This window comes from Diabrotica virgifera, chromosome 10, assembly GCF_917563875.1.
Source record: "Diabrotica virgifera virgifera chromosome 10, PGI_DIABVI_V3a".
Lineage (NCBI taxonomy): Eukaryota > Metazoa > Arthropoda > Insecta > Coleoptera > Chrysomelidae > Diabrotica > Diabrotica virgifera.
In genome coordinates, this window is record NC_065452.1 from 5,413,177 (window position 1) to 5,431,137 (window position 17,961).

Consider the following 17,961-nt stretch of genomic DNA (forward strand, 5'->3'; position numbering starts at 1 on the left):
AGAAGACCCTGTTCTTCTAAAAGTGCTTTAAATGTAAAATGTTCAATGTTTTCTCTCTGTAATTTATCTTGAATGTAAATGGGTGCAAGTTTTACTTGGTAGATTCCAATAGTCAAATCTCTAATCTGTTGTAACGACAAAATGGGAAATTCTGGTAAAATAAGTTCATCTAAATTCACCCATGCATCGTCTTGAATACGTTGTAAGTCCAAACGGTCAACTTCAACACGATCTTTTACGACATTTTCATATGCAGCCAATTCCTGCATTGTTTCTGCCAATTCTGCAGTTGCACCTTGCATTTGAATAGGTGGAAAATATTTACTAATTAAACTGCACCCAATTTTTAAAAACATTCTAATATTAGGTACATGATGGACCGGTATTAATCCACAAAACAATTTAAAAATACTTTTTAAATGTCCATTCCGAGCTTCAACTATCCATCTTGTTTTAGTAATTAATCGCGCTTTATTAGCATCTTCAGTAGACAACTGTCTTTGTCCTTTTGGTAGAAGTGGTGGCATATGACATTCTAGGCCTAAATAATTTAATAAATGAATAGAATCACGATAGCCTCTATCTACAATTACAATATTATTTGGTTGCAGCCAGTTACGCAAGTTATTTACTTCGTCTTGTTCCTCATCTTCAAGGTGGTGTTGTAAAATTGCAGCATCGTTATTTCTTGAATCAGAAAAATAGGGGCCTTGTACGTCCAAAATATATCCGTCAGGTCCGACTATTAAAACAGGTTTGATTAAATGATAACCCTTATGTAGACAGTAAGTTTGGCGAAGACTTCGAAAATTAGACGATTTGGGAATTTTGAGATAGGTTCCATCTATGTAAATAATGGCTTGAGGATTGTCAGGATTCGGATTGTACAAAGAGTTAGCAAAATCTGTTTCTAATAAATTCTTGGCGACCAATTGCTTCTAAACCCAGATTTTCTCTAACAAATCGTTGACAAAGACTTGTACGTACTGCAGTTATTGTCAGACTAACGTTGGATCTGCTAGAATATGAGCACAAAATTTTTAATAAATCGTCACTTAAATTGTATTTTAATTTCATAAGAAATGTAATTAAATCCTCTTTAGTAATAACTCTAGTTCTATCATAAACTACGACCTCGTCGCAATAAGTATAAAGATCTTGAAAATTATTTTTGCTTAAGTTTGTCAATGCTTTGAAGTCGTCCTCTTGAATACCCGTGTCTATCTCGAAACGATTAGTAGTATGTTCAATTGCTGTCAGACGTAACGCTTGAAACCACTCTGAAACTTCTTTCGGACTTAAGTTAACATTACGCATATTACCACGCAAATTCTCTATTAAATTATGATCTAACATACTGTCATCATTTATGTGATCACTGCAACATAAAGCACCCTTTCCTACAAAAATCTCTCGTTTCATGTTGATATCTACTCTAGCTTCTAATGACAAACGTTCAAGATTTCTAGCTCTATCACATACAAAACAAATTATTTCTGTGTAATACACACTTGAATCTACAAGCATTCACATTATCATCATTACCTTGTTCAATTTCTTCAATGATGTATCTGTAGCAGTTTATGTGAATCACAATCCCAATATCAAAATTGGCTTCCGGTAGATTGTTGTTCATGCGGCGACCCAATGCGACCCGGCGACCCTTTCAAAGCTCCAAGTTATGATCTTATAGTGGGAGAACTTTTAAAACACTTGCCTAGAAAATATGTCGTCCTACTAACAATAATTTACAACTCAATGCTACGATTATGTTATTACCCTATTAGGGGTCACCAATTAGCGGACCACGGCCCGCATCCGGACCGTGAGCTACTTTTGTGCGGACCGTCATTAAATTCAGAATATAGCGTTTGGCAATTTTGAAAATGTTTGGCCATGAAATTGTATATTATGCTTGACTCAACTTATGTGTGCGAAGCGGCTTTATCAAGAATGAACTTTATTAAGAATCGGTACAGCTAACAGATGAATATCTCAACTCCCCAATGAGAATCAGTTGCACCAAACTCACTCCAAACTTCAGACAGGTTGCACCTAATAAAAAAGTCATTTTTCTCACTGATAATTTTGTAAAGAATGCCAAATTTTCTGATTCGGTTTTTTTGTGGATTCCTGTTTAAAAATGTTCCCTTAAACAAATCAGAATGGGCCCGGGATGCCGGGCAAAACAATCTTTTTATACAAATTCAAAATTACCTTTTAGCCCCGAAAATTGTATTAAAAAAAAGTCTCTTGTCATTTTTTGAAGTTATACTTCTTTAGGCGCGATTGAGAGTAAAATTTCATAATACTACACACATGCGCACACAGACAGTATGGCGTTTAGTTGCTAAATCTTTCAAGTTATGTATAAATATATAAGTGCAAGAAAAGTTGTGAAAAGAATATATTATTGTTTTTAGTAAATATATTTATTATAATTTTTGTGTCTTTGGATTTGTCTTCCTCAGGAGTAAGATGAGTATTATTAAAACATTTTATTGTATATTTATTATACTTCACCTTGTCTGTTTGTTACCGTGAATTGTCATTAGGTACGTCCGAACCGATACAGACACAGTCCTTGTAGCGTATTTGGTAGGTATAGCATTCGGCCAGAGATCGAGAGGTCTTGAGTTCGAATCCGGAGCAATCCTATACTTTTTTTTTATTTTTTTGAAAGCGGTAAGCACAAAGCTAGTTTGGTGTTTAAAAAAATTAAAACAAACTGTTTTTTTAAACAAAGTGTATTTATTTTTAAGAACTCATATAATAGAAGTATAACTTCTAAAATATATTTATATAAATACAGGGTGTTTCAAAAAAAGGTAACCCCGTCTCTAGGGTAGGTAAAAAACTGAAAAATAATTGGGGTTTGCTTTGTAAAAAAATTTTGTAACACCATCCATTTTCAAGATACAGGACGTTGAAGAAAAAAAAAATTACGCATTTTTTACGATTTTGCCGAAACTACTGGCAACATTGTAATGAAATTTTATACGAATATGTTTTGGAAGCTGATACATCCCATGAATTTGTTTTTATATCTGATTCTCATAGAGGGCGCTAGTTACACGGATCGTACTAAGTATTAGTCAATATAACTTTTTTAAGAGTATAATTATTAATCAATATTTCAAGTAAACTTAAACATCATTCAATTTTACACGAAAAAGGTACTCTTGGTAAAACTCGATACTGTGTACCGTTTTCGGAATATTTTGATTTGAAAATAATGAAGTAATAATTGATGCTGGTAGTAATGATAAAGTTCTAATAGGTATACCTCTATTTTCTCCAAGTGTGCCATGGAAATCTGACATTTATTGATTGTTATGACGATAAATCAACAATAATTAGAGTTTTTAAACCTTGTTTCAAGTTTTCAATTTTCAAAAATGCGTAAATTTTTTTTTCTTCAACGCCCAATATCTTGAAAACGGATGGCGTTACAAAAATTTTTTACTAAGCAAACCCCAATTATTTTTCAGTTTTTTACCAACCCTAGAGACGGGGTTACCTTGTTTTGAAACACCCTGTATATTTAAAATCTGAAAAATGTGAAATACCTACGCATTTTCGAGGTTTGAAAACTCATATCATAGAGACGGGGTTACCTTTTTTTGAAACACCCTGTATATTTAAAATCTGAAAAATGTGAAATACCTACGCATTTTCGAGGTTTGAAAACTCATATGTAAATTATTAGTTTTCAGGTTGCCAAGTGCCTAAATTGAAGTTTATAAATTCAATTTCAAGATTCTAACGAGTAATCGGGACTTACTTCAATATAGACAGTTGTTTTTTAATTGTTAAATATGCGAGTCCACTCGACTTTTAAGTCGCCGCACATCGCAATTTATGGTGCGTCTCTGTCGAAATTATTATACATATTATACGTACTTACATATATACAAAAAACGCCCAACATATACTTCACATTTATTAAAATTTTATAATTTATTATTAACATATTTTTTTCTTAATTATTTCTTTATTTATTCCATTAATTATTGCCAATGTGCTAATTAAATACGCCAATAAAAACAAACGGTCGAAATTGAAATAAACCCCGATAACTCATCAGAATCTTGAAATTAAATGTTTAAACTTCAATTTAGGCACTTGACAACCGTTAAAATAATAATGTACCTACACATGAATTTTCAAAGCTTCGAAAATGCTTATTTTCGCATTTTTCAGTTTATAAATCGCTTAAAACAAGTTTTGAGAAAAATGACAGAAAATCTTTTTTGTTTAAGATTACCCAAAAATGCTAAAAACATATTTTCGGGAGCAAAAAAGGTGATGTTTTGGATTTATCAAAAAACTGTTAAAAACAATTTCTGCCTAAAAATTTCGCACTGCACCCTTCTTATTTGTTTACCTAATTTAATTGTAACAATCAGACAGGTAATGTTAACTCCGGACCCCGGAAGTGTCACGGGTTTTCGAAACGGACCCTCAGGAATTATAATTGGTGACTCCTGATTTAGGTAATATTTTCGAATATTATTTCAATTAGCTGAGGTAGTCCATCACATTTTTTTCGTTTCAGCTTAAAAAAAATTTAGTACTAAGGTATCACCAATTTAGCTTACCTAATCTTACTCTTCGTACGAACTCCAAAGTTGTTTTGTTATTACTATTATTATAATTAAGAATTCGCCCCCAGAGTGTAGAAAGTTAGAGAATGTTATATATATTTTATTTGATCGTTCAAAAGCAAAACAGAATCAAATTCATTTATGTAAGTACCTTTAATTTCTACTGTGTCTGTAACCAATACAATATGTAACAACATTGTTCGAAGTTCAAAACGATTTCACTGGCACACATTACATCCTATTCAGGATTAAAATGTTTTTAAATTAAAATAGTTTTTCCCTATTTTGAGGGTGGCTTACGCCGCCCCCTTTACTTGCTGTTCGGGTCGGAACAGTTCTGTAGCCACTTACCGGTTGTCACTCACAAAGGTAATTTTTAAAAAGGCCCTTTGAAAGGTACAACTAACAGAGTAAAAGCACTTTAAATTATATTACAACTGACTTTCAATCAGAAATTTACAATAATTTGTAAATATAAAATGTATTGATCACGACCTGCCTGTGATTTATATTAAAACGGGTTTATTTATATTTATATTTATTTTCAACGAAAACTTTTCGTTTATAAATTTGCAAAAGTCTGTGTGTTATTGCGTCGCCGCTCCTGTAATACTTATAGCAGATGTATCGATGGAGTCTTATGTAGTTTTGTCTTCTGAATCCAAATCTGAAAACGGCATTTTGATATCTCTAACCGTCTTCGAGATAATCGACCTCAAAATCGAAAATGTGACGTCACAATCCGGTTATCTCCTACCAGGCACTAAACGTCAGCTGAAATCTTTGATTAGGAAGTAGGCTACTTTTTTAACCTGAATTTGTTAAGCAAAGCAAATGTTATTATTTACATTTGAGTTTGACACTTCGTGAATGTCAAACTAAATTTTAAATTATTTAGCTAGTAATAAAATATAAATGACATTTTATAGTGAATTTAATTATTATATAAAATAATATGTGTAATAAATTTATAAAAATACAATTTGAGTATATTTTGAAAGCAATAATACATATTATACTGTATTAATAATGAATCAGTAGAAACGATTATATTTAAATTTGGTAAATTATCTATAACTCCACTCGACCAGTGACCAGCGCACACAACTCAAAACACAAGTACGCAAATACGGTTGCGTGAAGCGTGGCGCAAAGCCGTGGAATTTACGAGACTCGCTAGGTCTGTAGATCCAAGTAAAGTTCATCAGTAAAAGTATCTTTATCATGTATGTATTATTTATTTTACAATATTGGAAAATTGTTATTTAAAATGTGGTTTGGAATAAAAAAGTATGTTCTGATATATGAAATTACATCCTTCTAATAAAAGAAGAAGAATCTTTTCTGAAGAAAAGTTATTCTTCATAAAAATCTCTTCTTGGTCTAAGATTTATGATGCAACCATCATGAATCAAATTTTATTAATTTTATACGAGGTATGTAAAAAAATATGAATTTCGAGTAAAGTATCTTTATAGTTCACAACATTTAAATTAGAATGATGTACTTGCACGTTAAAACATAATTTTTAATTCTAAACAGTTTTTCGTAATAGCAATTTTCTATATTATGAATTTAAATAGGTATATAGACAAAGTTTTCGTTATGATAATGCTCGCATTTTCAGCTTGTTATATTTATATTTATATTTATATTTATATTTATATTTATATTTATATTTATATTTATATTTATATTTATATTTATATTTATATTTATATTTATATTTATATTTATATTTATATTTATATTTATATTTATATTTATATTTATATTTATATTTATATTTATATTTATATTTATATTTATATTTATATTTATATTTATATTTATATTTATATTTATATTTATATTTATATTTATATTTATATTTATATTTATATTTATATTTATATTTATATTTATATTTATATTTATATTTATATTTATATTTATATTTATATTTATATTTATATTTATATTTATATTTATATTTATATTTATATTTATATTTATATTTATATTTATATTTATATTTATATTTATATTTATATTTATATTTATATTTATATTTATATTTATATTTATATTTATATTTATATTTATATTTATATTTATATTTATATTTATATTTATATTTATATTTATATTTATATTTATATTTATATTTATATTTATATTTATATTTATATTTATATTTATATTTATATTTATATTTATATTTATATTTATATTTATATTTATATTTATATTTATATTTATATTTATATTTATATTTATATTTATATTTATATTTATATTTATATTTATATTTATATTTATATTTATATTTATATTTATATTTATATTTATATTTATATCTATATTTATATTTATATTTATATGTATATTTATATTTATATTTATATTTATATTTATATTTATATTTATATTTATATTTATATTTATATTTATATTTATATTTATATTTATATTTATATTTATATTTATATTTATATTTATATTTATATTTATATTTATATTTATATTTATATTTATATTTATATTTATATTTATATTTATATTTATATATGTTACCGGCCAAACCCGATTTCAGGACAAACTAGTTTGGCCTAGACCAAAGTAGTTTGTCCTAAGCGCGTTGGGATAAACTACTCGTAGATAAACATCACGAGAACAATCCATCTTTTCCTCGTCTCTTTGACCGTGTCAGTTATTGCCTTTACCGCATCTATTGTGGATCTGGATCTTCTAAATCCGTACTGTCTATCAGAGATACTTCTGTTTCTTTGCAGATCCTCCTCCAGGCGATTCTTTATTAGATATTCATAGAATTTTCCCAGGTAATCCAACAGGCAGATTGGCTTGTATGAGTTGGCTATATCGGGGTCTTTCCCCGGTTTTAAAATAAGCGTGTAAAATCTAGCTTGTTTAATCTGGTCGGGAAACTCTTGCTTATGGAGAAGATTGTTGAAAATCCTCCTGATCATTTCAAGATATGTTCCTGCTTTTAGATTACTTGCTGCTACTTCTATTTCCTCCGCCGAGAAGTCAGGTCGAACAGTAACGTTGACTTGGGCGAATGTTTGACGGGGCTTTGTGGGAAAAAGTATGTTCGCTATTCCTTTTTTGTTAACAGAGGCTGTACGAGATTTCTGACCTCAAAGTCTTTATTGTGATTCTGTATGCTTCTCCCCATACATCATTCTCTAGCGCTGTACATAGATTTTGCCAACAATTACGCTTAGCCCTTTTGATTTCTCTGCCCAGTTCTTTCTTAGAACGCTTGTAATCGTCGATATTTTGCTGGGTCCTATACCTCTGTGCTGTTCGTCTGCACCTAAAACATTCGGCTTTTTTAGACTGAATCTCGTCGTTCCACGAGTATGAGACTGTGTACGTAATATTCTCACGCGTTCTACTAAGAGTATGTGCGTTGACAATAGTCCATCAGAGACTTTGAAAGTCAGTAGTATCATCTTCTTGTAGATTGCTTATTTCGGTCTTAAAGCGTTCTATGTTGAAGGCAATTCTTTTCCTTCCTATCTTCATGACCTTAGTTTTAGTTTCGAAGACGATGCATCTATGATGCATGTAGAGGTTGTCCTTCAACACATCCCAACCCATCAACTTCCTGGCATAATTTCTACTTGCAAGGGTAACATCAATATGACTACGTGTTTCGCCTCTAACAAACGTCGGTTTGCCATTGATGAGCAAAGTATACAATCGTTCCACATCTCCCCTCTGTTGTCGTTTCTAGGAGACTCTCATATGATCGATTTGGCGTTTATATCGCCAGTCACAATAAAATCTCTGTGTTGTTGAGACGTTTGTATGATACTTTCGACCTGTTGTTGGTAGCGCTCCCTAATTATGTTAGCGGAGATATAGCTGACAATGATTGCCAAGTTCTGTTTTGATCATTATATGACCCTCTTTATTTGCGATTTTGCTGATACACACATTCTTGTTTACGGGGTATATGGCAACATCAACTTTCAAGTCGGCAATCCAGCCTTGGTTCTTAGTCATGTTTTTATTGGGCTCGGGGAGAACCAGTAAATCATCTCCAATTTCGAAAGCTTTAGTATAAATCGTATGGTGTACCATTTTGGCCCTCCCGATATTCACCTGGACTATTTTAAGTCTTTTTTCCTAGCGAAGCCATTGCAGAGTCTTACCCTTGTCTTAGTTTAAGGTTAAAGGATCGGTGGAGAGTATTGACTTATACTAAACCGGCTATATCTGACGAGGGCGGTGCTGCTTCCGCAGCATCACCCAGGTCTTGATTCTGGGTCGCTGTGTTTGTTGGGCTGGAGAACGATGTGGAAGGTTCCATTTCCACATCTACTCCGACATTAGGCGTATCAGCGAGGGAAACGGTTTTCATATCATCAGTTACGGATATTTCAGATTTATTACTCGGCATCGGGGATATCTTGTTTTTTAAGTTTTGGCTTTTCGGTCTGTCTGGCCATCCTCAGGGCATCTCTGAATTTAGGACAGGCCATACTGCCACACTTGTGCCTCATCGCACAAGACGCATCTTGCCGCAGCCCGACAGGACTCCGTATCGTGCCCGGTTACCCCGCAGCCATAGCAAGTACCGGTCCTATCGGGGCCGGCACACACATCCCGAGCGTGGTCGAAGGCCCAGCATCTATTGCACCTAGGGACCCGGATACGTTTCTCAACCTGGCATCGGACGATTCCCACCTTTACTGTCTCTTCCTGGAGAATAGAATCAGCCGCCTGTTTGGTGAGGATGACTGTAGCCGCTAGGGTGTTACCCGTAAATGGCCTCATCTCTTTGATTCTATTCGGATCTTGCCATCGACCAATGTAAGCCTCGAGTGCTTCTTTAAGCTCCTCTTTACTAGTGTCCTCCGACATGCCTTTTACATGGACGGTTACCGTCTTATTTTCTTCACCAAGCTGAAGGGTGCGTAACTCACTACCTTTGTTGGCCAGGGCGTCTCTAATCTGTTTTAGGGCGGCCTGGTCCTTATCCATTGTGATAAGGAGCTTACCGTCCTTGGTGCTACTCAGTATCCTGATTGACTCTGTGGCTCCCGTGGTCTAAACCGCCGTTTTGATAATAAATCTTTGTATGATGTGTCTTTTTTCGTTACGATCATACCATATGTGGGGCGGTCCTTCCTTGTTTCAGTAGTATAGATGTTTATTGTGACCTTGGTATTTCGTAATATCAGCTCACACATTTTCTGGAGCCCGACTACCGTAATAAAACTAAGGTGGTGCAGCGCAACTACCGCTTCCGGGCCGACTTCATGTCGGATCTGTTTCAGGCGCTCCCAGAGAACCCACTCGTCCAACGTAAGATTAACCCTTATAACCTTGCGTACCAATCCCGCCGATGCCTTAGTTAGACCGTACTGATGTTCTGCTCTCTAGAACGTCAAAGTCGTTTTCGATATCTACCAGCTCTGGGAATCTATCCCTATAAAGTCTTTGAATGCTCCCCTCCATGTTTGTATTTGGCGGTTCGACGAAGACAACCTTTTTTATTTATTATCATTGCTTCTATACTGTACAGTGGCGACGCGTGACTTTTTCTAAAGTGTTACCAGAACCAGATGCAAAAAATCTTACAAAAATGAAGATATGGCTAAATGTATTGTTATGCTCTGTATTTCTCTCTGTTATGAGATTGATCAGCAAATTCTCATTCTAATTAATTACTTAATTATTTTAATTATTACTTATGTAAAACTAAACCAAAGTTCTGACTAAAATTCTGACTAACCTTTTTGTTCCTTCTTTGCTTCTTGTTCCTGGATTGCGTAGTCTTCGATTCTCCCACACGTGCTTCTAGGATGTAGCGAAAGGTCCTTCTCGTACAAACTGCTTCACCAAGAAACAACGGGACTCGCTCGAAATCTCTATTCAGTTTTCTCTCTGCTCGATATCTTGTGCAAATTGATACCCACCGGCTACTCGTTCTAGACAGAAAACAGGAATCTCCTCGGACACAAGGAAAATTAACTTCTCAACTCGGTCAACGATTTCGTCTCACCACAATTCTGCTCGCAAAGGCCAATTTCACCACTTTACACCGACTTCTCACTTTTTAAAAACTGGACTGTACTCTCCAGATATTCATTACACAGTGACCATTTTTTCTCTCCTCAAGATCAGACTCAACACTCAAATCCCCACCATCTATCTTTCTCCGCCAATCACAAGCATCCTCTCTACCCACTACATCCATATTTTCATTTCTTAAGAACCCATTTATTTTGTATACAACTTTTCCATTTTGTTAAATTCTAGGAGATACCAAATTACTTTTCGTTGTTTCAAAATGCTAAATAAAAAGCCCTATATTCTAAACTCAATAAATTTGGTTACTGTCTCTCCTTCTCCGAATCATTTACAAATGTCCTATTGTCGATTCCAAAGAGAAATAAAATGTACTTTCTAATCTTTTCCGCACCATTGTTTGAGTCCGTTCCGAGACCCATTAATAAACCGCCTTAACGATTTCACTTTCCGCGAAAACTCTGTTTACTAACTAAATTATAATATTTACAATTTTTGGTCATATACAGGGCGATGAAAATCTATGATCTCGTGGTCTCTGATATAAATTTATTTTCTAAATTTTTCCCATAAATTTTATACAACAGTATATACAGGGTGTTTCATTAATAATTGTCCAAATAGTAACTGGAGAAACCTTAGTACAAAATACGAAGATTTAACATAAAACACTTAAATAAAATGTGGTTCCTTACTGAGTTACAGGGTGTTTTATCTAAAAATTTAGAAATTATTTTTGCTCAGCATTTTAAAACTATTTGACCTATCTTTTTCATACTTGGCAGAAAGTGCGACTACTGTACACCCTACTAAACTATGATACACAAACGTTTCTAGCTGCTACCAGAGGCGTACGACAGGGGCTAGTGAACGGTTAACCCTTCTCAAATTCTACGCTACTGGATAAATTACTATTTTAGTACCAGTTTTAGATTCTCCAATACTTTCTACGTAAATAATATACTCTTCATTGGTAACGATAAAGTCATTAGTTTTCGAGATATTTGAAGTTAAATATGAAAAGGCACAGTTATTTTGATTAATGTGTGAAATAATTCATAATATGATTAAAATTTAAAAATTATTTGTACCCAGTACTTTAAAACTATTTGGCGTATCCTTATCATACTTGGCAGAAAGTGTAGGTTCTGTACACCCTACTAAATTAAGATAAATACACGTTTCTAGCTACTACCAGAGGCGTACGACAGGGGATAGTGTCTGGTTGACCCTTCCCAAATTCTACGCCCATGACGAAATTACTATTTTAGTGTAATTTTTTGATTTTTTAATACTTTTTATGTAAATAATATACTGTTCATTCGTAACGATAAAATGATTAGTTTTCGAGGTATTTGAAATTAAAAATGAAGCGACACAATACATTAATCAAAATAACCGTGTCGTTTCATTTTTAACTTCAAAGATCTCGAAAACTAATGACTTTATCGTTACGAACAAAGAGTATATTATTTTCATAAAAAGTGTTGGAGAATTCAAAAATTGAACTAAAATAGCAAATCCGCCAGTGGCGTAGAATTTGGAAAGGGTCAACCATTCACTTTCCCCAGTTGTACGCCTCTGGTAATAGCCAGAAACGTTTGTTTATCATGATTTAATAGGTTGTATAGTAGTCGCACTTTCTGCCAAGTATGAAAAGGATACGTCAAACAGTAAAACACCCTGTAACTCGGTAAGGAACCTCATTTTATTTAAGTGTTTTAGGTTAAATCTTTGTATTTTGTGCTAAGGTTTCTCCAGTTACTATATGGACAATTATTAATGAAACATCCTGTATACATAGCTTCAATAATATCATTTTGTATATCACTTGAAACTCTCGAAAAAACAGTTGATGTTTCTAAATGTTGGCAAAATTTTTGATCTTTTTTTGGCACTTAATGTTAACAATTCCCTGTAATTGCATCGAATGTCAGAGCTGTCACCCTCAAAATGACCACGAAACGCTAATTCTTGTTTGGCCAAAAAACATACGGTATCATTTTTTAACAAACTCATTATGTTTAGCAATATTTGCTTTAAAAGCTTGGTTAAGAGAACTTTCGATTCTTGTTTTGCCAAATTGAATCAAATTGGGTATACATCTTACATGTAGGTAACGGAGAAATTTCATGTCTCTTTTTTTAAAACTCTAAAACTATTTAAATCGTGAACCTGGTCCACCCATTTTTCTGTAGAAATCAGAAGACATGGCCAACAATACAGTCTATTTTTCTTGCAACCACATAACAAAGGATTTTCATTGTATAACTAAATTTAAAATACCGAACTACTTTTTTGATTCATTTTTTAAATTTTTTAAAATAGGTCTTTCATTTTTAATAATCTCATTTCTTTTTTCTTCAATCAGAATTACTTTTCAAGTAGTTGATCGATTACGCAGTGACACTCATCCATGGTGAACTGCACGCACACTTTTTATAGGTACTGTAACCAAATTTAAATCTGGTAACAGCCCTAGTGACAGTGACATACACAGCGCGCTTACGCCCGTCGCTCCTTCAGAATTTTCAAACACTAGCCGGTCCTGAGCCGCCCGAGCGACAGTGAGATAACCATTCATTGTAACCACAAATGAGACTGGTAACAGAATATAATAAAGTGCAACTGAGTCACATAAACTCGCCAATATTTTCGTGTTTCTACGAGTAGTTGGCTATTTACTGAATTAGGTACTATTAACACATAATATGTTAATATATTTCTATTGGTAAAATATAGATAAATGGAATTATTCATCATCATAAAATATTTATTTGCAAGATTTTTAACTGTTACCAATGGTAACAGTGGTTACATGGACGCTTCGCCAGTGATACTGTATAATAAAATTGGTCTAATTATTGTGTTATATGTTTATTTTAGTTTTCTTAGTCAATATTATGCCTTTATATAATCTTTTATTTGTACAATGGACTTAATTCGTTACCAAAATTATTCTTTTTTCGCATTTTTTTCTCCGTTTTTGCTTAATATTATTTCCAAGTATTTGAAATGTTGTAATCTTCAAACTCTAAACACCCTTGTTCGATTGTTTTCCCTTTCTCTTTTATTTCTTCTATATTTCTTTTATTATATTTGTGACCTTGTAATAATAATATCGTCTATGTAGGAAATTACTTTCCCAGCTTTTTTCTTTGTGTAAATTCGTAATACATATTAAAAATTTAGATTAAACAGTTTTTTGAATTAGACGTCTCCTTGTTTCACCCCTGTATTTACAATGAGTTCATCTGTCTTCTCCCCTCTTTGCGTCATTATGCTAATTTTCATATTTATTAATTTTCCAAGTTAATGTGGAATTTAAAATTTTTCGTTTACTTACAGATTCTTTAAAAAATTTGTAATATAAAATCTTTAAGATATATAAATTTCCCTCTGAGAGATGTAAGGCCACAAGGGCGATAATTTACGGCGCCGTAAGAGCAGTAAACACGAGACATTGGTTGACTAAGGCCCGGCGCAAGTTAAACCTAACCGAGACACAACGTGCGCCGGCGGGACGGGTGACCCGTGTATTTATTTTTCTAGCGGACCGCATAGTGCAGGGGTGGGCAAATACTTTTAAGCGCGGGCCAAAATGAAATTTTTAAAATGTCTCCCGGGCCGAAAGACTATACCCCGTAATATTAATAATAAATTGTCTTACTTGGGTGTACATGCGAACAATTTGTGCCCAGTAAAATATGTTACGAAATTTTTAAAGAAATATGGTCCATAATATTAAGTCATAACAAGGATCCAGATAAAAAATGAAATTCAGAAATTAGATCAAGAATAGAGTAATCAAGAGCAGCCTTTTTGAAGATGAGGGAATTTCTGGGATGAGGGACCGATCATATTACGAACGAAATGGTATTGCACGTAATAGGAAGGAACAAAGAACTTTTGATCATCATTAAAAGAAGAAAGACAGCATATTTAGGGCACATACTTAGAAATGATAAGTACGAGTTATTTCAGCTGATTATGAAGGGTAAAATCGAAGGAAAACGGGTCCTGGTAGAGACAAATACCCTGGCTGAAAAATAATCGCGCCAGACCCTTTAAGAAAAGCAGAAGATAGAAATTCATTACTTATATGAACACTACGAACACTAATACTATTGATTTCAATAAATTCGCTTAAAAGAGATTAAGAGCATAGGCGCAAGATTTCGGGACAATGCTTTTTAAATTCATTAATTTTTTTCGAGTCCTGAAAAAACCAATAAATAGGAAATTACCTATTTTTGAAAAATTTAAACGCAGAATGAAAGATTACATTATGACCGATGAAGAAAATCCCTTGGCATAAACAAAAAGTTTCTTTTTTAAATGAGATAAGTATTTGAAATTAAAAATCACACTAAATTTTCTCCTTTCTTCACCCCTGTTATCTATTAAAATTAAAAAATTTTAGAAGTTTTTAGGGACTTTCGGCTCTCGGTAATAATGTAATCTTTCAATTTGCGTTTAAATTTTTCAAATATATGTCCTACTTATTAGTTTTCTCATAATTCGAAAAAATAAATGCATTTAAAAAGCATTGGCCACATATTTTGCGCCTACGGCCCTAAATGCTTGCGGGATTTTTCAACGGGCCGGATAAAGCAAGTAAAATGGCCTGATCCGGCCCGCGGGCCGGCTTTTGCCCACCCCTGGCATAGTGGATACAACCTAACCCAAGCGTTGGCTGTCGGTGTTGGAAATAGAGACGGGCAAAATCAATCAGTGTGGACATGTAACGGTTACTTTTGATACCGGTTCTCAGTGATACTGAGTACAAAAATACTAATTACAAAATACTGATGTATCTCATCCTTGTACTGAATTGAGTAGGCAACTTTAAATCGGTATTTCCGTACTTGTAACTCATAACGTTTTAAATATCTTACACGTACCTAGTACTAGCGGTATGACTTTCGAAACATCGAATTTGATCATAAGCGGATGCATAAAAAGATATCTTAAACTATAATCCAGGCCGCATCTGTTTTGAGATGGACGTTGAGAGGTGACTCAAATTTTTTTGAAGAAATTGCTTGAAAATAAATCAAATAATAATATTTGGGTCATCCTCCCTCTCAAAAAGGTCCGGAACATTATTTAAATAATCAAAATGTCAAAAAATTAAGGAAAAATTCGATTTTTTTTTTCGTTTTTTGATTATAACTGTAAAAGTATTCATTTCCGAGAAAAGTTTTACTGACATAAAAGTTGCGTAATTAAATTTCCTACAATATAGAATTGGTAAAAAATTTTAAAAATAGTCACCCTTGTTGCAAAATATCAATAATTGCGAAAAAACAATACAAAAACAAGTATTCGCATTTTACGTTTTTCAACCATTTATGCTATACTTAGGACCTTCATATTTCACCCAGAAAAACTACATGATACAGTAAAATAATACTGTAAATTTAATTAAGATCGGTTCAATATATTTTGCAAAATAAATTTTGCAATCCAGCTTTCCCAAAAAAAAATTCATTTTTTCAAAATGTTACAGGACTGAAAATAAAGCAGATAGCAACTTGAAATTTTTTTTGCTTATAGAAGTGTACTGTACCTTTCATTTGCAATTTGCAAAATTAAAATCGATTAATTACCACGGCGTCAGGAAATTTTTTAAATAAACATTAATTTTTGGTGCTACGCGCAGGACAGCGGTGTTCGATTCACACAAGTTGATTTCCACCAAAATTTCTTCTAATCTTTATCTAATATATTATTTTCTTACTCTATATTTTGTTGTATTTTAATATTTTAATTCCACAAAAATCAAACTAATTTTATTACTGTTTGTGAAATATTGTTTAAACAATTGCATATGTTTAAAAATAATAAACTTTTATTCTCTAAGTTAAAATATATAAACAATAAAGTTTTTGCTAATAAAAGTGTTATTTCAAAGTATAGAGTATGTGTTTTTATTTTGCAATAAACAAATTTTTTTATTTATACCGAAATTTAATAAAAATTAAAATGTATCAATCATTATCAAAGGTCATTGGAATGCCCAATAAGAGCAAACTATCGCTGTTCTGCGCGTAGCAGCAATAAGAATGTTTATTTAAAAAAATTCCTGACGCCGTGGTAGTTAATCGATTTTAATTTTGCAAAATTGCAAATGAAAGGTACAGTAAAATTCTATAAGCAAACAAAAATTCAACTTGTTATCTGCTTTATTTTCAGACCTGTAACATTTTGAAAAAATGATTTTTTTTGCGAAAGCTGGATTGCAAAATTTATTTTGCAAAATCTATTAAACCGATCATAATGAAATTTACAGTATTATTTTACTGTATCATAAAGTGTTTCTGGGTGAAATATGAAGGTCCTAAGTTTAGAATGAATGGTTGAAAAACGTAAAATGCGAATACTTGTTTTTGTATGTTTTTTTCGCAATTATTGCTATTTTGCAACAAGGGTGACTATTTTTTAAATTCTTAACCAATTCTATATTATAGCAAATTTAATTACGCAACTTTTATGTCAGTACAACTTTTCTCAGAAATAAATACTTTATAAGTTATAATCAGAAAACGAAGAAAAAAATCGAATTTGTCCTTCATTTTTTGACATTTTGATTATTTAAACAATGTTCCGGAAATTTTTGAGAGGGAGGATAACTCAAATATAATTATTCGATTTATTTTCAGGCAATTTCTGCAAAAAAATTTGAGTCACCTCTCAACGTCTAAATGTGCTAATATTTTTACAGATGAGCCCTGGTCTACTATATTTTATTAAGTATTTTATTTCTGTACATAATACCTACATATCGTCGCCTCAAAGCAACAGTAGGATATGTCAAATATTGTAGTTTCGAGAAAAACGCAATTGAAATTTTTTAGGAATTTTTTATTACTCAATAACTTTTTTATATTTGAATGGATTTACATGGAATTTTGTTTGAGTATATAACTTTACAAGCCTTACATAAATATTTATATTAATTCATAAAAAAGTGAAAAATAATTGGAAAAAAAGTTACTTGTCCTACTGTTGCTCTAAAAGTTAATCTGTTTTTTAACGATATCCGTAAATATGTGTTATAAAGTGAGGACGTTTAAGTTGGAATAAATTCATTATCTCTGGAATGGGAGCATTTGGAGAGAAATCCTGAGACAGGTCCATTTTTATTTTTAAATTATGACTTTTTACCATATATATCATACTAATGACGTCATCCATCTGGTCTTGATGACGTAATCGATGATTTTTTTAAATGAGAGTAGGGGTGGTGCGATAGCTCATTTGAAAGGTTATTTAATTATCTATTCATTAATATAAACGTTAACAT

General features: G+C 32.1%; 2 protein-coding genes across 2 annotated transcripts in view; both read right to left on the reverse strand.

The window, feature by feature from the left end:
- Positions 1-17,961, reverse strand: part of LOC114331646 (endothelin receptor type B) — a 289,732-nt gene that overhangs the window by 111,879 nt on the left and 159,892 nt on the right. The gene's annotated exons all lie outside the window — the stretch shown is intronic.
- Positions 9,087-9,602, reverse strand: LOC126878594 (uncharacterized). Its single transcript, XM_050641402.1, has one exon. It carries the CDS (start codon positions 9,600-9,602, stop codon positions 9,087-9,089), a length of 516 nt encoding a protein of 171 aa, XP_050497359.1.

Excerpts from the sequence above, each read along its gene's own strand:
- LOC126878594 (XM_050641402.1), bottom strand. The coding sequence starts at position 9,602 with ATGGATAAGGACCAGGCCGCCCTAAAACAGATTAGAGACGCCCTGGCC.